Below are 22,477 nucleotides of genomic sequence, written 5' to 3'. Positions count from 1 at the left end.
CCACATGCAGACCGGGCCATAGCTGAAAGATGGCTACAGCGAGGTTGGTTTATTCTGGGTGGAAGTCCGTGCAACATCCTCACAGAATCTTGCTCCCGCGCGCACCCAGTAACATCCGTGACCGCCGGATCCTCTGATAGCAGGCGTTTACCATGTGATCGAAACGTCAAATGACGGAGCGATAACTTGTAAACAAACCGGTGTCACGTCATGATGCCAGTTCCTCCCTCCCCTCTCTGTACCAATTGGTACAGTGAGAGGGAAGAGGGGGAGAGATGGCAGCAGCGCTGTGGGCTGGATACACTCTGCCAACACTCTGCCAGATTTTTTTTTTTTTTTTATTTTACCAAATTTTCTGCCTTTGATTTACAGAGCAATAAATAAAAAAAATTAAATAAAAAAAAATAACAGCGGTGATTAAATACCACCAAAACAAAGCTCTATTTGTGCGAAAAAAAGGACAAACATTTCATATGAGTACAGTGTTGCATGACTGAGTAATTGTCATTCAAAGTGTGAGAGCGCCAAAAGCTGAAAATTGGTCTGGTTAGGAAGGGGGTTTAAGTGCCCAGTGGTCAAGTGGATAAAATGCAAATTTATAACTTTTTTTTAAGAGAGAGTTTTCTGGATATTTTTGTTATTTTGTCTCACTGTTAAAATAAATCTACCATTAAAATTATAGACTGATCATTTGTCAGTGGGCAAAAGCACAAAATCATCAGGGGATCAAATATTTTTTTGCCCTTACTGTATGTGCCAGAAATTGCCAAACATGAAAGACACTGCCACACTGTTTAATACCAGTTTGGATCTCTAGACGCCATCCATGCACACTGGGCGTTTGTACCCGATGCATCAGACTCCAGCATTCAGGTGCGGGTGGGAGGTAGAGGGCACACCATCCAGCCCCACCACCGGCAGCCTGGAAAGCTGCTGACGTAAGAGCGCAACAGATGAACACTGGAAATGACGATGAGAACTTCCCCTTTCTCTGCAAAGACATCGAATGCAATTTCATGTTGACTGGAGTTCTTCTTTTTTTCCCAGACACCAAAAACACACAAAGAGAACTCAGGGCCCTATATTTAGCACGTAGGAAATGGATCATCGTTTGCGACACTTGTATAGAGACGATGGGGAAGATTTACTAAAACTGGTGTCCTCAGAATCTGGTGCAGCTGTGCATGATAGCCAATCAGCTTCAGCTTGTTCATTTAAAAGGGGTTGTAAAGGTTCACGTTTTTATTTTTTTTCACCTTAATGCATCCTATGCGCTCGCCCCCGATGTCCTCTTCGCCGCTCAGCCTTGCCGTTGATTCGCTAGAGTAGAAGGAGTAGAGAAGCCATTGGCTCACACTGCTGTCAATCGCATCCAATGACGCTGCGTGCCAGGGGGGGGGGGGGGTCGAGTGATATAGTGAGCAGCTATAGCCGCCGCCTGTATCATGGGAGCATGGCCGCAAGAACCAACCACCATGCGAGAGAGCTTAGATGAAGGTGGTTATTTCTTGAGGGAGGAGCTGAAACAGCCGCCGAGGGACCCCAGAAAAAACGCCATTCGGGGCCACTCTGTGCAAAACGAGCTGCACAGTGGAGGCAAGTGTAACTTTTATTTTTTTATTTTTTTTACCAACAAAGTTTTACCTTTACAACCCCATTAAGCTTTAGCAATAAAATCTAGAAGCCGATTGGCTTCTATGCAGAAGTTGAACCCGATTTTGCTTTCCTCGGTATTAGTAAAATAGACACGAGCACTGAAACATTTTTAGTTTTCGTTGCATTTTTTTCTTTTGCTTTTTTCGGAAATTCAGAAATTAGAAAAATAAATAAAAAATAAAGGGAAGAAGAAAGAAAATCAGTAAAATTCAAAACAACTAGTAACCAATTATTAAAATTATAGGTATTGGAATTTCCTTTCAAATTTGTCCGTTTATGAACCTAACGAATACAAAATTTATCTGAAGTTACGAATTATTCGAAATAGCGAATGCCGCATCTAAACAAATGGAATGGAACACATCAATAATAAAAAGGTTTTGTTATTTATTATTAGATCGTTATGTTGCATTCGTTTAGATACGGCATTCTTTATTTCAGATAATTCATTCAAATACGTTCACTAACAGCCAAATTTGAAAGGAAATTCCAACGCCTATAATTTAAATATTAATTATTAGCTATTATTTCAGATTTTCATTCTTTTGAAATGTTCAGATTGCCATTCTTATTTTTGGATTTTCTAATTTTCTAATTTCCGAAGCACTGCTTAAACTGTTGGTGCTATATAAATCAATAATAATAATAAAATCTGGAAATTTGAAAATTTAGAAATTTGAAAATTAACGAATTTGTCGAAACCCATTAAACAAATTCCGAACTAAACAAATTGCACATGTCTAATAAAATAACCCCTTACATGTTTTCAAACTTCTGCTTGCTGATGTAGCTCAAAAATCAGAGACGGTTCTTTTATATCAAGAAAATGATAGACTTCCCTTTATCTTATGAGCCATCATCTTCCTGCTCAACACTACTAATTGTGCATTTAAAAAAGGGGAATTCCAGGTATGGATATTTTTACACACAGTTACATTGAATCAAACCAAGTATGTATGTGCCATACCTATAGTAATATCCAGCTTTCATGGGAATCCTAAAATAGGCACCGCTACCACAGCCTCTAAGCTTCCGGGTCCTGTTGCCTTCTGAACACAGGAGGTCACTCACTTGGCACGGGTGCCATTCAGACAAGGCTTTGAATGAACCCATTCCCTGCCAGGTCCATACATCGTACAGACCTAACACAAGGGGGGTTTGCATACATTCCCGGTAGTGCTGTCACCCGCTTGCTTCCACACACTCCTGGTAACGGCCGCACCCCCCCCCCCCCCCCACCCCCACACACACACACAACCGCCATGTACCCCAGGCTCTGCTTGTCTATCTGCGGGCTTAGGACCGACATAGCAGGTGCCACTGGGTACAGGGGAGAGAAGAGCAGACACACGTTCCCCCTCCCCCCCCTTGTTGACCCGAAAAGCGACTGCGACAGCCTCTCCGTGTCCCCGTCCAGAAAATAATATAATGCGATGCAATCTGCATTGCATTACATCCAGTGAAGCCGAGAAGAGACAGCTGGGGTCTCATTAAAGAGAATCTGGCACCAAAAAATCATCACATAAGGGATTTTTTTCACCTATGTGATGAAAAAAAAAAAAAAAAAAAAAAAAAACACGTTTTTTTAAAGTAAAATTTAAGTTACACCCAAGCAAAATATTTTTGAGCTCCTCCCCCCCCCGCCCCCATGTAAGTAAACGCACGTGTTTGGGTGCCTACACATTAAAACGTAAATTCCGATACACGTTAGATATTGGCGAGCATGCCCAAGTGAGAGCAAACCAGTCCTCCTCCAACACTGAACTGATGACCTATAGGGGGCTTTTCAAGTATCGCCTTTGGAAAATCATAGAGTGCAGAAGTTTGTCGCCATTTCAAAAATTTAAGGTTTAACGTTGGGTATCCATTTACTTGGTGCAACCTTGACATTTTGATAAGAGACAGCTTCTCATTAAAGAGAATCTGACACCAAAAAATCATCACATAAAGGGATTTTTTGTCACCTATGTGATGGAAAAAAAAAAAAGTTTTTTTAAAGTAAAAATTTAAGTTACACCCAAGCACATAAAATATTTTTGAGCTCCCCCATGTAAGTAACTTGGTGCAACCTTGACATTTTGGATTTCATAAAAAAAAAAAAAAAAAAAAAAAATTTCTGCTAGAAATTTACTTAGAACCCCCAAAACTTATATATAAAATTTTTTAGCAGAGATCCTAGGGAATAAAATAGCGGTTGTTGCAATATTTTATGTCACACGGTATTTGCGCAGCGGTCTTTCAAACTTAATTTTTTTTGGAAAAAACACACAGATAAAAAAAAAAAAAAAAAAAAGTAAAGCTAGCCCATTTTTTTTCATCCAAAAGTTTTGATTACCTGTTTTTGTGTAATATATATATAAAAAAAAAAAAAAAATTACACATTTCATTCTAAATTATACATACAAGTGAACTGTTTGGATGTTTTGTTTTGTTTAATAAATGTAAGAAATTTTCTGGATCACTTAAGGCTGCTTTCACACTGGAGCGAGCAGGCGTTGACGGTAAAACGCTGCCAGTTTTAGCGGCGCTTTACCGTCATTTTAGCAGGGCACTTATAACCCAGCTAGCAGCCCAGGAAGGGGTTAAATGTGCCCGTGAAGCGCCGCTGCCAAAACGCATTGCAGGTGCTTCGGCAGCGGTGCCCATTCATTTCAATGGGCAGGAGTGGTGGAGGAGCGGTGTACACCACTCCAAAGATGCTGCTTGCAGGACTTTTATTTAACGTCCTGTCAGCGCATCGCCTCAGTGTGACAGCACTCGGGGCTTCCACACAGACTGCAGGAGAGCCGTTTTGCAGGCACTTTACAGGCGCCATTTTAATGCGCCTGAAAAACGCCCCAGTGGGAAAGGTGTCTAACTGTTAGATTTTATGAGATGAAGGGGAAAAAATAAATAATCGGCCTAACATATCGGCCCAAAAAATAAAAAAAATAAATAAATAATATTCGGCATCATATATCGGCCATGGCGATTTCTAAATAAATATCGGTATCGGCCAGAGAAAAACTCATATCGGTCGACCTCTAGTCGCATGCACGCAAGCTCCGCGAGTAGGATCCCGCGATCGTCTCACGGGGAGGAAAAATGGGAAGATGCTAATGTAAACAAGCCCCCTGCCCGCAGACTGACAACCAGTGACCAGGGTTGTCGGGAAGAGGCCCTTGTCCTCATCAACATGGGGACAAAGTGCTTTATGGTGGGGGGCGTGGGGGTCCCCCCCCTTCCCCAAAGCATCCACCCCCCTCATGTTGAGGGCATGCGGCCTGGTACGGTTCGGGGGGGGGGGGGGGGGGCGCACTCGCTCGTACTCACCTCCTTTCCTGACCTGCCGTGCTTGGATAAGAGTCTGCTGTGGATTATGGGCAGTTTTTTTGGCGTGGGGGTCCCCCTTAAAATCAATACCAGACCAAAGGGCCTGGTATGCTTTTGGAGGAGGAACCCATGCAGTTTTTTTTTTTTTTTTTTTTTTTTAACAATTTGCGTGGAGTTCCCCCTTAAAGATTCATACCAGACAGACACAGCACCTGATATTGTCGTGGATCAAAATTGGATCCCTGTTCATTAAAATCGGATGCATATCGGACTTTAAAGAGGGATTCCACCTACAAAAAAAAAAAAAAAAAAAATATTAAAAGCCAGCAGCTATAAATACTACAGGTGCTGACTTTTAATAAATACACACTCACCTGTCCCGGGGTCCAGAGATGTCGGCAGCCGAGACCGATCGATCGGGTCTCGGCTGCAGCCGCCGCCATTCTAGGTTAGAGAATCAGGAAGTGAAGCGTTGCGGCTTTAGTTCCCTACTGTGCATGCGCGAGTCACGCAGCACACTAGGAATGGTCCGCGCTGTCTCCAGGACCTGTGTGTGTCCCAGCAGACAGCGCTGCACGACAGGAAACGGCACATGCCTGGAAGTGGGTGAAAATACCAGGTATCTACACCCCCCCCCCCCCCCCCGAACCACTGTGACCTACAGGTAAGCCTAGATTAAGGCTTACCTGTAGGTCCAAGAATTATCTCCTAAACCTACACAGTTTAGGAGATATTTACAAAAAGACAGCCACCTCTGTCTACGGCGCATACACACTGGGCAGGCCGCAGATATGCCTCGAGTGTAATTCGACATCATCGCTGCTCAGGCGAATCACAGCGCCGGAGCAGCGAGACCCAGAAGTCATTCCGGGATCCATGGCAGCAGCGGACATGAAGACGGAGGACCGCTTCGGGGGCTTCGCTCTCAGGCAAGTTATTCTTAATGAGCTAGTATGCTATGCATACTAGCTCATTATGCCTTTGCCTTACAGGTTGCTTTTTTTTTTTCCCCCCAGATGGGTTTACAACCACTTTAAGTTGCAGGGCAAAGTCAGATCTAAAGTGGTACAAGTGCCAGTGTGAACTCGGCCTTAGATAAAATGGCTCTTATTAATACCGTGTCATTGATATCGATTTAAAGCAGCTGTGAAAAGTAAAAAACAAAAAAAAAAAAACAAAAAAACAAAAAGAAGAGGAAAAACATGGTCCATTGGGGGTACTCGAGGACTGAGGTCGAGAACCACCGCTGTAGATCGTGATCGCCAAAAAGCACCTCCAGGGGTCTGTGTACTCTCCAACAATACTATCAATAGATATTTGCTTTGTACCTCCCGGCTCTGCAGAACACGACCCGCAACAATAATAAAACATTACAGATCCTGTCGGTGTAAATACGAAGCTTCAGTTTCATCGGCTTTCAAGGCCATTAATGCACTCGAGTTGATTTAGCATTGAATAGAACAACTGATCTTTGTTATATTCTTCAATGCCAAATCAAATATGTGTTTTTATTCAAGGAGAGAAACAGACATACAATTCGGGCTCCAAGTCCTTGCACCCCAAGTGTTGTATTACCCGGCACCAGAAAAGAACAGAGAGTACCCCAAGTACCGGATACATACAGAAAGGAGACAAGGAATGTGCTTATTTTAAGAAGAAATTAAAAAAAAAAAAAAATATATATATATTATATATATATATATATATATATATATATATATATATATATATATATATATATATATATATATATATATATATATTATATATATATATATATATATATATATATATATATATTTTTTTTTTTTTTTTTTTTTTTTTTGAACATTTACAATCACTTTAAAGAGGAAGTAAACCCTGATGGGTTTACTTCCTCTTTTTTTCCCTGCAAAGGTAAAGCATAATGGACTACTATGCATCGCATAGTAGCTCATTATGTGTCACTTACCTGACACAGGAGCCAGCGAAGTCGCCGCTGTCACCTGTAGTCCGCCGCATCCATCTTGGTTGTGGCGTCTCTCGCAGCTCCGACGAATGACAGCGGAGAAGCCGCGATGACGTCACTCCCGCGCATGCGCACGGGAGTCGCGTCTCGGAGCTCCGACGCTGCCATTCGGCGGAGCCGCGATGACGTCACTCCCGCGCATGCGCACAGGAGTCGACAAATTAGGCAAATCCATTCTTGGACTTGCCGCATTTAGTGCGCCTGCGCGCCGCTGTCTACGGCGCATGCGCCGTAGACAGCGGTGCCCGTTTTCGGGCAAATATCTCCTAAACCATATAGGTTTAGGAGATATTACTTGGACCTACAGGTAAGCCTTAATCTAGGCTTACCTGTAGGTCAAAGTTGTTTGGAAGGGTTTACTTCCATTTTAACCACTTGCCAGTTGACACTTCACTCCTACATGTGAGAAAACAAAAGTTCTTGCAAAAAAAAAAAAAAAAAAAAAATGTATATATAATTTTAATAAGAAAATAATAATGACTTAGAACCCCCAAACATATTTTTTGTTGTGTTAGCAGAGACCCTATAGAATAAAATGGTGGGTTTTGCAATTTTTTTATGTCACGCATTATTTGCGCAGCGGTTTTCCGAAATACAATTTTTTGAAAAACAAAAAACACAAAACAAAACACCTTTCATGAATAAAAATAAAAAAAAATAAAGTTTGTGCAATTTTTTGGGGATAAATGTAAAAGATGATGTGACGCCGAGTAAATAGATGCCAAACATGTCACGCTTTAAAATGAAGTCTGCCCATGAAATGACGACAAACTACGGTGCTTAAAAATCTCCACAGGGACGCTTTAAATCACCCTTTACAGCAGGGACAAGCAATTAGCGGACCTCCAGCTGTTGCAAAACTACAAATCCCATGAGACATAGCAAGACTGACAGCCACAAGCATGAAACCCAGAGACAGAGGCATGATGGGACTTGTAGTTTTGCAACAGCTGGAGGTCCGCTAATTGCAGATCCCTGCTTTACAGGTTACAAGAGTTTCACAGGTCTGGGGCTAGAATTATTGCTCTCGCTCTGATGTTCGCGACAATACCTCACATTAGAGCTGCACGATTTTGGCTAAAATGAGAATTGCATAGAAGATAGATCACAATTCTCGCAGCACAACATCTTTCACATTAAAACAAATAAAAAAAAAAAAAATAAATAAAAAAAAAAAAAAGGGGCTAACTTTACTCTTTTTTTTTTTTCCCATTGAAGTGTATTTTTTCCCCATAAAAATTGCGTTTGAAAGACCACTGGGCAAATACAGTGTGACATAAAATATTGCAGTAATTGCCATTTTATTCCCTAGGGTCTTTGCTAAAATATATAAAATGTTTGGGGGTTCCAAGTAATTTTCTAGCAAAAAATAATAATAATAATAATAATAATAATAATAATAATATTGATTTAACTTAAGAAACAAGTGTCAGAAAAAGATTTAGACTAAGTGGTTAAACTTCCTGCGTTTACACCATTGTTTAAAAACTTGGCAGACTGTCTGGATTTTTTTTCTTTACACACAGAAGTTTCCCTTTGATCCAAGAAGGAAGCTTTAGTTACAATGTTTCATTTTAAAAACTTGGCAGACTGCCTGATGTTTTCTTTTGACAGCTGAGTGAGCAGATAAGTCTCTCCACTTGTTATATGAAAGAAAAATCGGCAAACTGCAATAGAGATAGACATTTGCGCATAAGCACAGTGGCACTTTTTTTTTCTTTTTTTCAAATATAATGCAATAAAAAGAGTCATACAATAGATTTATAGTTAAAAGTGTGAAATGGCACTTTTTTTTTATACACACACCTCCTAGATTGTAAGCTCTAACGAGCAGGGCTCTCCGATTCCATCTGTATTGCAATTGTTCTGTCTTCCCCAATGTTGTAAAAGCGCTGCGTAAACTGTCGGCGCTATATAGAATTTTTTTTTTTTTTTTTTATTATTATTATTTATATATATATATATATATTTTTTTGTACTAACTTTATTGCTGTCATAAGGGATGAAAAACATCCCTTGTAAGGTGGCCTCTTTAGAGATATTTGGGTTCTCCTCTGGCCTCCAATGCAGATGATCAGACACAGATCGATCTGATCAGCTGCTTTCTGCCCACAGGTGGCCAGGTAAAGCATCAAAGAGGCAGAACCAGAAGTGACAAACTACTCGTCACTCCTGGATTTGAGGGTTACAGAGAGAAGGGAGCGATGTCAGTTCCTCCCTCTCTCTCTCTGTACAGGGCACCCCATGGCTGCATCACTCCCAGGCAGCGCGGCGGGACCAGAGAGCCAGGGAGAGGTGGCCACCACAGCTGGAGTCGCCCCCCCCCCCCCCAACCTTCCGCCACCCGCAGATGTGATCGAGTGGTTAATTAGCAAATCAGATCCCTTCTGCAGAGCTAAAAGTTTAGAACCACTTTAAATGCAATCCATGGGCCAGGATTTCAGAATTTGAGGGGGGGGGGGGGGGTGTAATTCTGGTGGATTTTTTTTTTCTTTTTTTTTTTTCTTTTTTTATCTGTTATGGTCCCAATTTCAATCATAGTTTATTAAATCCCACCCCTAGATCTAAGTGGTTCTAAAAAGGCGGAAGTTTTTTTTTTTTTTTTTTATTTATTTTTTTAAACCTTCTGCATATACCCCCCCCCCCCTCCAATACTTACCTGACTGAGCCCCATCTCGATCCAGCAATGTGCACAAGAGCAGTGGCTCTCTCTCTCTTCAAATCCCCCCCCCCCCCCCCAATTGGCTCTCACAGCAGTGGGAGTCAATGGCTCCTGCTGCTGTCTCCAAGATAATGAGGAGGGAGAGAGTTCAGACAAGCTGCTTATGCGCACATCGCTGGCTCCACTGTCACTAAACCCACATCAAAAAAAAAAAAAAGGATCAATAAAATGGTGTATTCCATGCTGGTCATACTCAGTTACTATAACATTCGCTTTCTGTAATCTGCCAAAAAATCTGTTTGATCCTGCTGCTCTCCATCGCCCCCTTCTGTCCAAGTCCCAATACAGCTAGGATTTTGCAGCTGTGGTGGTAACTCTGCACATGCTCAGCATTTCCTTCCCATCACATCTGAGCAGCACATGTGACTATAGCACAGTGGTAAAATGACCGCCCACTCCCTCCTCCATGCCCACTAACCAGCTAAAAAACGAATTTAGGATATTACAGTACATGTAGATTAATGGAGACTTCACCTCCCTCTTATTCTCAGACACAGGCACATCATATTATTGCCAAATAACATTTTATTTCAATATACAGTAGATTTTAAAATAGAGATTTAAAACAGTTTGCGTTTACTTTGGATTTTAAAATGAGAGAGATAGATATAGATATAGATATAGATATAGATATATATCTCCCCATCTTGAACATGTGACTAGCAGAGGACTAGAAGCTCCTCCTGCTTATGTTTACCTGCAGAAAGGCTGGGAGATATCTGGGTCATGTGAAAGCTGGATATTGAATAGGGAAAGAACACTAACCCCTTCATATCCATATCGAATGAGGGCTACAGCGTGGATCTGCTTTGTCAGGAGGCAGTCAATAGACGTCCTCCCCTTTGCACGCTCGTCACGCCCCCTGATGGGTGCGCATGGCGCGCGCTGTGATCGGAGTAAGGGGGGGGGGGTGTCGATCCCTGACCCTTACCACGTGATGTAAAACAGAAGATTTGTGTGAGATGCAGCTTCTTTTGAAGGGGCATCGGTCCCAAAGAGGCAAAGCTGCCTCATATGTGCCCACCAGTACCACCTGCCAGTGCCACCTATCAATGCCCACCAGTGGTGCCAATCAGTGGCACCTAGTAGTGCTGCCTCAGTGTCACCTACCAGTGGTTCCAATCGGTGCCTCATCAGTGCCACCTAGCAGCGCTGCCTATCAATGTCACATACCAGTGCCAATCACTGCCACCCATCAGTGCCCATTAATGCAGCCTATCAGTGCAGCCTCATCAGCGTACATCAATGAAGGAGAAAAATTACCGGTTTACAAAATATAAAATGGTTTTTACCATTTCAGTCTTTTTTAACAAAGGTTAAAAAAGACCCAGGAGGTGATCAGAAACCACCAAAAGAAAGCAGTTTGCAAGGAAAAAAAAAAAATTGGTCTGGGCACGGGGTTTAGCTACCCAGTAAGCAAGAGGTTAATTGAAATAATACACAGTGCCGTCATCTACATACAGAAAAGAGAATGGACAAAGTAAAATTTAAAAACAGTGCGAGTTTAGAATTACTTTAAAGGACTCTCAGGTATTGTACCCAGACATCATATAAATACCAACAAATATAATACCAGCAATCCAACCACAACAACATCAAAAGATGTGGATCACCCAACCTCGGCAATTATTATTTGGGCACCCAGAGATAGGAGTTGGTCACCTGACTGAACATTATTACTATTGAAGTCGGCAATCAACGCCTCCACTCCGTACATAAACATCCGTGGTTAGCCAACACAAGCGCGCACGTTTACGGCATTATGGTTTTAAATATTCGATTAGTTGTCAGATCTCCCAATCATCACCCCATGTCGCCGATCAACTATATAATAAAAACATTTAGTACTGCGTCACAGAACCAGCTCGAAAAATGACCAGGTCACACTGCAGACATTGGAGTCAAATATATATATAAAAAAAAAAAAAAAAAAAAAACACACACACCAACCAAAAAGCAAGTATATTAGTTCACAATATGCAATGAATGGCGACACTTTCACCTACCTGTAGATAGAAAAATAAAATCACTGCAATGACTGAGAATCCGGATCTCCCGAAATATTATTTGGACACCCAGAGATAGAAGTTGGTCACCTGACTGAACATTATTGCTGTTGAAGTCGGCAATCAATCAACGCCTCCACGCCGCACTCCGGCTCTCCCGAAAGAAGGAAATGCGGAAAGCGATGGACTTGGTTCTACACAGAAGGGTGAAGTTCAGTGAGTGAGAGGGACATGACCTCTGTAAACACACTCTGACCACATACACAGAGCAACTACAATACCGGAGATACTCCTAGGAGGAGCACTTTACAAGAGGAACGCGTATTTTACATACTGAACTTTACGGTCCTAAAGCCACCATTTCTTTGCATGGTCGGAGGCTCGATTCACATCTATGCATCTTGTTTTTTAAGCGTTTCTGCAGTGCTTTTTGCGGGGCTTGCCGCGTTCTTTTGGACACGCGTTTATTACTGCGAGCTGCGATTTTTGTTTACAATGTGGTTGCTTAGCAACTAGCTATATACAGTGTAAACAAAATAAATAAATAAAAAAAAAAAAACACACACAAATCGCGGCATTTGTGTTTTGGATGCAAGTCCATTGAATTCTATTACATGCAAAACGCTGCATTTTGCATGAAAAAAAAAAAAGTCCCAGACCCTTTCCAAAAACGCAGAGGCACAAAAAAAATAAAATGTATTGATGTGAACATGTTCCATAGGAAACGATGTTAAAAATTTCCCTACATTTCTGCAAAATGCATAAAAAACGCATGAGCGTAAAAAAAGTATAAGGATCAACCGATCTGTTTTTTCGCTGCCAATACAATAACGATATTTCGGCCACCTCTCCTGCCGATATTTTGTATAACTAAACAACAATTTTTTTACGGTTTTACACTGTCATTTTATTGAATTTTTTTTTTTTTTTTTTTTAAATCACTGTTATTGCTGTCACAAGGAATATAAACCATACCTTGTAACACGTACTCTTTATGGAGAGATGGGGGGGTCCCCTCCTCTGCACTTCAAAGTATTCAAAAACTTCAAGATACGCGTTTTTGAATACTTTATTTTAGGGCTGTGGAAATGAAAGATTAATTCCTCGATCAATCGATTTTTTTGATCGATCAAAATTCTTTTGAACGGTACGCACCTCTCCGCCGGCTTCCGGGTCTTCAGGGGGTTCCGTCGGAGATCTGGTGATGTCACGCACATCAACATCACCGGACTCCTCCCCCCCTTCCCCAAGTGCCTCCGTCTGCTAAGGAAGGGAGGAGTCTGGTGATGTCAAAGTTCTGACTGGACGTAACCCGTATGGGGAGGAGCTACGCATGACTTCACCCGCTGCTGCCCTATGGAACTAACACGATTGTCGGCTTTACATGCTGTGTTTTTATCATCTTTATGTGAGTAGTTTGTTTTTGAACACAAAAATGAAATCTTATACTTAAGCGGTGAGCACTGAGATCTTTTCTTTCTACCCATGACCTGCCGTCCTTGCTGAGATCTAAGGAGACGCGAGAGAAGTTTATGGTCCATGTTAACCCTTTTGATACCCGCTTGCATGACCACCTGTTTGCACAGGGGTCCATGCCATAAGGTAAGAGTGATTAGTTAGACTGGAGGTGGGGGGGGATTGTCACGCTACTGTGGGGGGGGGGGGGGGGGGACTTACGTCAGTGCTACAGTTTGAATTTAAAACTTATTTGTGTGAACTGTGGAGTTAAGTCATGGATTGTGGAAACTAACTAGTGTCGGGGGATTGTATCTCTCAACCTTTGCAACACGGAGGAACCCTTGAAATGACCTTTCGGTCTCAGGGAACCCCTGTTAAAAAAAAAAAAAAAAAAAAAGGGGGCTATATCTAAAACTCATGATACATTGGTGCGATGGTCAGTGGAAGAGTGTTCCTTACATCTGTGGTCTTGGGGAAGAATTTCCCCCTACAGATAGCTAAAAAGATCATTTGTGTCGTCAGTAGGAACTTATCTTAGAGGCAAAAATTGGTCACCGATCAAGGAACCCCTAGCAACCATTGGAGGAACCCTGGTATATAGTGTATACCACTGACTAATGCAGAGTTGCAATGCAAGGAGATCAGCTAAAAGTAATTGGATCTGTATGTGCGTTATAATTAATCGAAATTAGTTGATTAAATTGATAAAATTTTATCATTTTTTTTTTTTTTTTTTTTTTTTAATCAGTAACAGCCCTGCTTTATTTTTTAAAACTGGTGCCTTTAAGCTGCCAGTAATCCAGGAAGTGATGTTGTGACATCGCTTCCGGATTACTAGATCCGAATGAAACATCGACTTTGTTTGGGTCTTCAGCTGGCGGATGTGCCGGCTGGTTGCCGGTGGGACAGGAGAGCCCGGGGCGAGCGGCCGGGGGGGGGGTTTGGGGAATAGAACATCCCCTGCCTCTTCTTGTAATAACAGCCGAGCGCAACCTAGGAAGAGACCTCACCACTTCCCTGGGTCATCCCAATTCCTAGGCCTGAGCACTGTCACGTGAATTAGGGACCGAAGTCAATATTTCCCTGGGTCACCAACACAGCCAGTTTCAGCACCAGCAGCGGAGAAGAAAGGAAGGACAAGGGAGCACCAGCAAGAGAGTATAAAGAGGGTCAGGGACGCCCTAACCAGCAAGAGAGTATAAAGAGGGTCAGGGACGCCCTATGCAGCGACTGTCACTCTGCCCAGTGGAATGTACATGCAAAATAAAATAAAAATATTATGAATAGTAATATTTAGGTCATCACACCATTTTAGAATTCAGAAAAGGTTATTATATACCAGATCACACGGAAATATACATGTGATGCGATGGGAAGAAGCCTTCATTCGACAACATACAGCTTCACAGGCTATAGGCGGCATTAGCATTTATTATAGGATTATAAAAGGTTACGCATTCCTGGCTGGTCATACACGTTTGCTAACAATAAGTGATCTGTCATTTAAATCCTACTATGTTATATCAAACACTGGCTGCATGCGGGATCATTCCACGAAAGAAAGGAGGCCATTCCCCCCCCCACCCCCGATGTCATGCATCATTAAGCAAAAACCAAGGGACCTCATTATAAAATACAAACAAGCTCGGAGCAGGAGTGGACAAATAATTACAGGAGACAGCCGCTCCGTTCTACGAGCTCGCCGGGTCCGGGTCTAAACTACAAGAGAATAAATAAAGTAAGAATAAAACACGATGATGCTGTCAATCGCAAAAAAAAAAAAAAAAAAAAAAAAAAAATTTAAAAAGCAATTTAAAATGGTCGTTTTGTAAAACAACCCATTCAGTTTAAAATTGAATTGGGAAAAAATAAAATACATTTGTGTACTAGATATTTAAAGAGGGAAAAAAAAAATAAGAAGAAGAAAAAAAAAAAATAAAAAAAAAAAAAAGGAGGGGGGAAGGATGAACAATTTTTCAGATATTATTTTATTTTTAGAAGTGTCCACGTAGGAGCTTGGGGGGGGGGGGGAGCAGCAGCACAATGAGCTTCCCAGTGAATGGCTGTGCAGCAGAGGCATGTCTGCACATTGGAGGAGAGTACACAGTTCCCAGCATAGCTAGAGAACTGACCACAGTGTGTTCTCCTGCTTAGTGTGGTCAGCTTTTAATAAGAAAAAGGAGGGACTGGCAGGATCACCAGGGATTTCACAGAAAGGAAGCAATACAGGATACTTCCTCATACAAGTACAAGTACATGGTACAGCAGGCATATATCAGGAAGATATATAAAAAAAAAATAAAGTGTACATAAAACAGCCAGCACAGCAAAAGATAATTGCAAATGGTAAATTACAGAATAATGTGCAGCTCTCAAATATACAGACACTAATAATACAGTTTTTAAGAGTAGTGACATTATATTTGAGCGCTGCACATGATTATATCAGTAATATGAAATGTTGGGGTAATATGCTGTAAAGCAGAATTACACCCAAAATTAAAAATGTCATATTACAGCTTATGAATCATTATGATGCTGCCCAAAAGGTACCTCCTGTGCTCCTTCATCCAGAGTGGTCTCTCACTAATACAGGTGGTGTGATACGCATTTTTACCAATGTGAAAATATAGGGGGGGGGGGAATAAAAAATAAAAAAAGACTTACCAAAAAATAAAAAACCCACACACCACACCAATGCAACCACCACATTTACTGACTGGTAAGCTACAATTATATTACATCTTTGATTTTAATCATTATTTAACCTGTTCCTGCCTGCGCTATAGCAAAAAGTTGGCTACCGTGCTGGCCTTGAGTTCTGGGAGGGCGTCCACGGTTGTCCTCCCACGAGCATGCATCAGGTGTGCTCTGTGACCGCTGTGTCCTTTGGATACAGCTGATCACGGGTAAAGGGACAATCACTTTATCAGATGATCAGTTGTGCCAAATAACAGCCAATCACAACATAACCAGATTAGCGGGTTATCGGCATTCCTTTCCGCACCCGCCGTCTGTGTGCAGAAAGGAGAGCTGATAACTGGGGATGTCTGACGGGATAGAGAGTGCCTTGTTTACACTTATCAGTGCCCATCGGTGAGCCTGAGGCACTGCTGAGGTGTTATAGAAGCCCAGGATGATTTGATAGCCTTCAGCTCGTCTGCATTGTTGGGTCTGGTGTCTCATCTTCCTCTTGACAACACCCCACAGATTCTCTATGGGGTTTAGATCAGAAAAGTTAGCTGGTCAATCAAGCACCGCGATACCGTGACCATTAAATGGGTTGTAAACCTTCATGTTCTCACCTTAATGCATTAAGGTGAGAAAACTTCTGGCAGCCCCCCCCATTTTACCTACCTGAGCCCGCCAATTCCAACACCAGAGACATGCTCTCCCTCTCTGCACGGGTTCCTGGCTTGATTGGATAGCTTGATGGCAGCGTAGTCATTGGCTCCTGCTGCTGTCAATCAAATCAAATGACGCGGGCACCAGGGCCGAGTCCAGCATCCGTGTCTATGGACGCAAATAAGGGGCAAGCCCCTTGGGAGAGCGCTGCTTCTAGGGGTTGTCTGAAGTGAGGCGCCATGAGAGCCACCAGGGGACCTCAGAAGAAGACGAGGGTCAGGGGCACTCTGTGCAGTGGGAGGCATGTATGACTTAATTAAAAACATTAAAAAAATAAAAAAAATAAAAAAAACCCTAGTTAGACTTACCGGTAACGGTATTTCTACGAGTCTTTCAGGACAGCACCTGGAGAGAGCGCAGCTCCACCCACTTTCCCAGGAAACACTGCAGATCACTTTAAAAGACCGGACACTTCCACCATGGCCTCAGTTGTTCATAGAGTACCTCCGCCATGCTGAAATTAAATAAGCAGAAAACATAGCAATAACACCACATTTATCAAACACAATATAGGGTGGGTCATCGGCGCTGTCCTGAAAGACTCGTAGAAATACCGTTACCGGTAAGTCTAACTAGGGTTTTTCTCCCTTCGTCTTTCAGGACAGCACCTGGAGATGATAAGAGAGTACTTACTCTAGGGAGGGACCACCGCCTGCAGAACCTTTCTGCCAAAGGCCTGGTCTGAAGCTGAGAGCAGGTCCAACCTGTAGTGGCGTGTGAAGGTGGTGAAGCTTGTCCACGTAGCCGCTTTACAGATTCGATTCGGAGAGGCTCCTGCTCTTTCCGCCCAGGAAGTTGCTACTGCCCGAGTAGAATGGGCGACAACCCCTGCGGGGGGTTCAGCCCCGGATGCACTATAGGCCTCCCTAATAGCCATTCGTAGCCACCTAGCTATAGTATTTTTGGACGCACTATAGCCCTTCCGTGGTCCTGAGAACGCTATGAAAAGGGAGTTTGACCTCCTAAACTCACTTGTGATCTCTAGATAGTGTAATAGACACCTTCTAACATCTAGGGTATGGAAAGATTTCTCTGTAGCGTTTGCAGGTGAAGGACAAAAGGTGGGTAGAACTATTTCTTGCGTCCTATGGAAGGCTGTTGAGACTTTTGGAAGGAAGCCCGGGTCAGTTTTAAGAACAACCCGGTCCGGAAATATGCAACAGAAAGGCTCCACTATTGATAAGGCCTGTAGTTCGCCTACTCTTCTAGCAGATGTAATGGCCACTAAAAGGACCAACTTAAGCGACCACAACCTGAGAGTCGCTGCTGCTGGGGGTTCAAAAGGTTCCTTTGTCAATGCCCGTAGAACCAAGGACAGGTCCCATTTAGGGAAAAACTTAAATGGTACGGGCCTAGCTCTGGCCAGAGCTTTAAAAAATCTAATAATAAGCTGTTCCTGAGATAATCGTCTCTCAAGGAAAACCGATAAAGCAGCCACCTGTGTCTTTAGGGTACTAGCTGCCAACCCTAGTTCCATGCCCTCATGGAGAAATTCAAGAACTGAAAAAATCTCCTGGGGAGGAAATTCCTTTGATAGGCACCAGGAGTTAAAACGTTTCCATGTTTTAAAATAAATTGCCCTAGTAGTATCTTTTCTACTTCCTAGGAGGGTTGTGACTAACTTATCAGATAACCCTTTTCTCTTCAAAATTTGCTCCTCAGTAACCACCCGGTCAAATTGAGTTGCCCGATGTTCGGATGCTGAAGAGGTCCCTGGGTTAGGAGATCCTTTCGAAGCGGAAGAACCCAGTGGGGTCCCACCGCCATCCTCTGTATGGTAGCAAACCATGACCTCTTGGGCCAGAAGGGGGCCACTAGGATTAGACTCGTGGATTCCCCCTGCAATTTCTTTAGAACCAGAGGGATCAATTGAAAGGGGGGAAAAGCGTAGCACAGGTGGAAATCCCACGGGTGTGCTAGGGCATCGAGTCCGCTTGCCTGATCTTGTCTGTTTAAAGAGAAGAAGGCCCTCACCTTGTTGTTGCTTCGTGACACAAATAGGTCTATCTGAGGTAGGCCCCATCTCACAGTCAGCTCTTGAAAAACTTCGTGGTTCAGACTCCATTCTGATTCCCGAACTTTTTCCCTGCTCAGAAAATCTGCTACCACATTCAGGTCCCCTTTGAGGTGCACTGCTGATATGGACCTCAGGTTGCCCTCTGCCCATGACAGAATTTGGCTGGCCAAGGATAGCAGCACCTTGCTCCTTGTGCCCCCCTGCCTTGTTATATATGATACAGCTGTGGCGTTGAGGGAAAGGATCTGGACATGGAGTCCCTGAACCACTCCCTTGAAGGCCCATAGCGCGAGCAGAATGGCCCTGAGTTCCCTCCAGTTGGAGGATCTCCTGGACTCCCTGACTGTCCAGTTCCCCTGGGCCATCTGCCCTTCTAGGTGGGCACCCCACCCCCAGGAGCTTGCAACTGTAGTCAGCCTCAGGTCTACCGGAAAACACCAAAGTAGACCTTTGTCCAGATTTGAGTGATCCCTCCACCACCAGAGCTTTCTCTGGACCTGAGGGGGCATCTTGAATTGTTTCTCCAGGGAGTCCCCGTAGGACCAATTTGTCAGAATTGCCTGTTGGAGCTCCCTTGCATGCAAGCGTGCCCACTGTACAGCGGGAATGGATGATGTGAGGAGGCCCAACACAGACATGGCTGCCCTGACAGAGATAGGCAGGTTTGTCTGGGTCCTCTTCACAGCACTCTTGACCTTTTCTATCTACTCTTCTGGTAGAAAAATCCTTTCCTGCCTGGAGTCGATGGTGTACCCCAGGAATTTTATAGACTGGGATGCAATCATGCTTGATTTTTCCCTGTTTATTAGCCATCCGAGGCCCTCTAAGTGTCTTACTGTTCTCCCCAGGTCCCTCTCCAATAGATGTTTTGTATTGGCAAAGATTAGAAGGTTGTCCAAGTATGGCACGATTGATATACCTTCTACCCTGAGGGGGGCTAGGGCCTCTGCTACGATCTTGGTAAATATCCTTGGGGATGAGGATAGACCGAACGGGAGAGCTCTGAACTGGAGATGTATCACCGAGCCTCCTGTCCTGAGTGCAAACCTCAGATACTTCTGTGAAGCTATGGCCATGGGCACATGGAGATATGCATCTCTTAAGTCTATGGACGCCATAAAACAGTTTGGCATCAAAAGACTCTTTACCGAGAAGATTGTGTCCATCCTGAATCTTTTGTATTTGATTTGTTTAAAATCTTCAGATTCAGGATCAGTCTGAATTTGCCCGATGGTCTTTTTACAAGAAAAATGTGTGAGTAACAGCCCTATCCCCTCTCCTCGGGGGGGAACATCCATGATCACTTTTTGCTGCATCAGTTCCCCCAGAATAGAGATCATGGCTACGGACTTCTGAGTCCTGAGGAGCCTGGGTTACGTAAAACCGTGCGGGGGGGGGGGGGGGGGGGGGGGGAGTGATCGAATTCCAGTCTGTAACCCCTTTCTATTATACTGAGGATAAACAGACTGTCCGTCACTGACTTCCACTGCGGTAGGAAGGCCTGTAACCTCCCTCCCACAGCTGGAAGACTGTCACTGGTTTTTTGGGTTCGGGGTAGGGGGACGGAATAACACTCCCGACTTGCCCCTTCCCCTCTGAGGCTTCCAGGGCCTCCTATATCCTGTCTCTTTGTTGGTCTCAGAGGTTTTTCGAAAAGCACGAAAATTCTTTGTGCTCTGGGGAATCACCTTCTTTTTAGGAGGAAAACCCTTCTTTTTGTCAGCCGTTCTATCCAGAATGGCTTCTAGGTCAGGGCCGAATACCAAGTCTCCCTCGAGCGGAAGACCACATAACTTGGCTTTTGAGGCAGTATCTCCTGCCCATGTCTTAACCCATAAGGCCCTACGGGCTGAGATTATAAGGGCTGAGGACTTGGCTGACATTTTAATTGACTCTGCCGAGGCATCCGCCATATACCCTACTGCCTTTAAGAGAACAGGCAAAGTATCGAGCAGGTCCTTTCTAGGTGTTCCTGCCTCAATATGATCTTTTAGCTGTTCTAGCCAGTGCTCTAAAATTTCTGGCTACTACAGTTGAAGCCATTGCTGGCTTGAGGTTTGCTAATGCTGAGTCCCAGGCCTTCCTTAGCAGGGAATCAGCTCTTTTGTCCATGGGATCCTTGAGGATACCCATGTCCTCGAACGCAAGATCCGTATTCCTTGAGACCTGGGAAAAGGCTGCGTCGAGCTTAGGTTTCTTGTTCCACACATGTGAGCTATCCTCCTCAAAGGGGAACCTGTGTTTGAGAGACCTAGAAAGGAAAGGAGGCCTCTCAGGGTCTCTCCATTCCTTCTTGACAGTTTCGGATAGAAACTTATGCATAGGGAAAACTCTGCGTTTCACCTCGCCCAAACCCTGAAACATCTTGTCATGTAGTGACAGTTGGGCCTCATCCTCTGTGATATTTAGAGTCATGTGGATATTTTTCAGTGAGTCATCCACCTCCTCCAAGGATAACTTATACCGGGATGAAGAAGCGGAAGCCTCCTTTGCTTCCTCTGCCTCCTCCTCTGAAACAGAGGACATAGCGTATTCCTCCTCCTCCTCCTCCGAGTCACTGCCCCCCCTGGGTGCAGGTGCTGATGAGTGAGAACGGGGAGCTGAGCTACCGCCCGCAGCTGGGCGTCTGTCTAAATAAGACCGGAAAGATTCAAAAGTGTCTGATAATTCTTTCCTAAAAGAACTTAGTAGCTCTCCCTGCTGAGACGCAGGGGTACTGGAGGCTGCTTCTTCGTTGACTAAGTCGCTTATGCAGGACCTGCATAGCACCTTAGTCCAAGAATCTTTTTAGAACATTTCTACACGATGGGCACCTCCTCTTGCTAGGAGGGGACACATGCTTGGTCTTTTCTCTTGTTTTCTGAAATATACCAAGAAAAAAAGATGCCAAACCTGAGTTACAAAACACAAAGTAGACACAGGAAGATATGCTGCCAAATAGAACAGATTTTAACTGATCTCACATTCTATTTGCTCTTCAGCCAGTGAATCCCCCCACAGACTCACTAAACAAACATTGAAAGCATTATTCCTACATAAAATTTCTAGGAAAACAATGCTGCAGGCTTCCCCAAGTCAGGAAGGGAGAAAAAACAAACAAGCTCTAACAGTAATGACAGAGACCGCTGTCTCTGCTTACCTGAGCCTGGCTGACAATTGTGGCTCCTGCTCCTGCCACCGCCGATTGATCCTCCTCCATCGTCAGTGAGGATCGAATGGCGTCTGGGCGCTTTATCTGTTTGAATTCTGCGCCTCCCGGAAGTGATGTCAGCCGTGGAGACCGGCCCCCTCTCCCTGCGTTCCAGCGGCCGGAACCGGAAGCCGCGTCGTCGAAAGTTCCGCCCCCGGACGGAAATGACGCACTCGCCATCCGGACCCGGAAGGCATGAGCCTGACGAACGGCGCGAGATATGAATCTCGGCCGCGTACCAAACCCAGCCGCCGGTCTAAGGAAGGAGGAACCTCCACAGCCTGACCCCCCTGGGTATGAAGGAGAGCGGGCACCGAAGCGACCCCCGCGCGTGAAGGGAGGAAGCTTGGCCAGGTCTGTACCAACCGCGCAACAGTGGCATGCCTCAAACCCTCCCCACCTGGAGAGAGCGCAGCACCCCTTGGTTCCCTGCAGCGCTTCCACCATGGCCGGAGGAAACACTACAACTGAGGCCATGGTGGAAGTGTCCGGTCTTTTAAAGTGATCTGCAGTGTTTCCTGGGAAAGTGGGTGGAGCTGCGCTCTCTCCAGGTGCTGTCCTGAAAGACGAAGGGAGAAAAAAACTATATTCACGATTCAAATCAAGTTTTCTTTTTTTTTTGATGGACACCGCACCACTCCTGAGGAGCTGCGAGTTTTTAGATGAGGCCGTGGCTTCGGCCTAGTGGACTAGGCCAAAGCAC

The 22,477-nt window shown here is 44.0% G+C and overlaps 2 protein-coding genes across 9 annotated transcripts in view; both read right to left on the bottom strand.

Moving 5' to 3' along the window:
• LOC143961332 (C-myc promoter-binding protein-like) overlaps positions 1–22,477 on the bottom strand; it is a 250,429-nt gene that overhangs the window by 199,939 nt on the left and 28,013 nt on the right. The window contains exon 1 of one of the 8 annotated variants that reach the window (XM_077470590.1): positions 11,705–11,876. The exons of the other annotated variants lie outside the window; for them this stretch is intronic. The gene's annotated coding sequence lies outside the window, so the exon portion shown is untranslated. Of the gene's footprint in view, positions 1–11,704; positions 11,877–22,477 lie in introns of those variants that run through there. 8 annotated transcript variants of the gene reach the window in all.
• On the bottom strand, positions 16,867–18,788 carry LOC143960815 (uncharacterized). Its single transcript, XM_077469739.1, has 2 exons — positions 17,201–18,788; positions 16,867–17,021 (listed from the first exon to the last, which is right to left on the bottom strand). The coding sequence occupies exon 1, from the start codon at positions 18,732–18,734 to the stop codon at positions 17,202–17,204; it is 1,533 nt and encodes a 510-aa protein (XP_077325865.1). The 5' UTR covers positions 18,735–18,788; the 3' UTR covers positions 16,867–17,021; position 17,201.

Source organism: Lithobates pipiens, unplaced genomic scaffold (genome assembly GCF_037356315.1).
Source record: "Lithobates pipiens isolate NorthernLeopardFrog02 unplaced genomic scaffold, aLitPip1_a1.2 Scaffold_8, whole genome shotgun sequence".
NCBI classification, from domain to species: Eukaryota; Metazoa; Chordata; class Amphibia; order Anura; family Ranidae; genus Lithobates; species Lithobates pipiens.
This window is presented reverse-complemented; position numbering and strand designations above follow the sequence as displayed.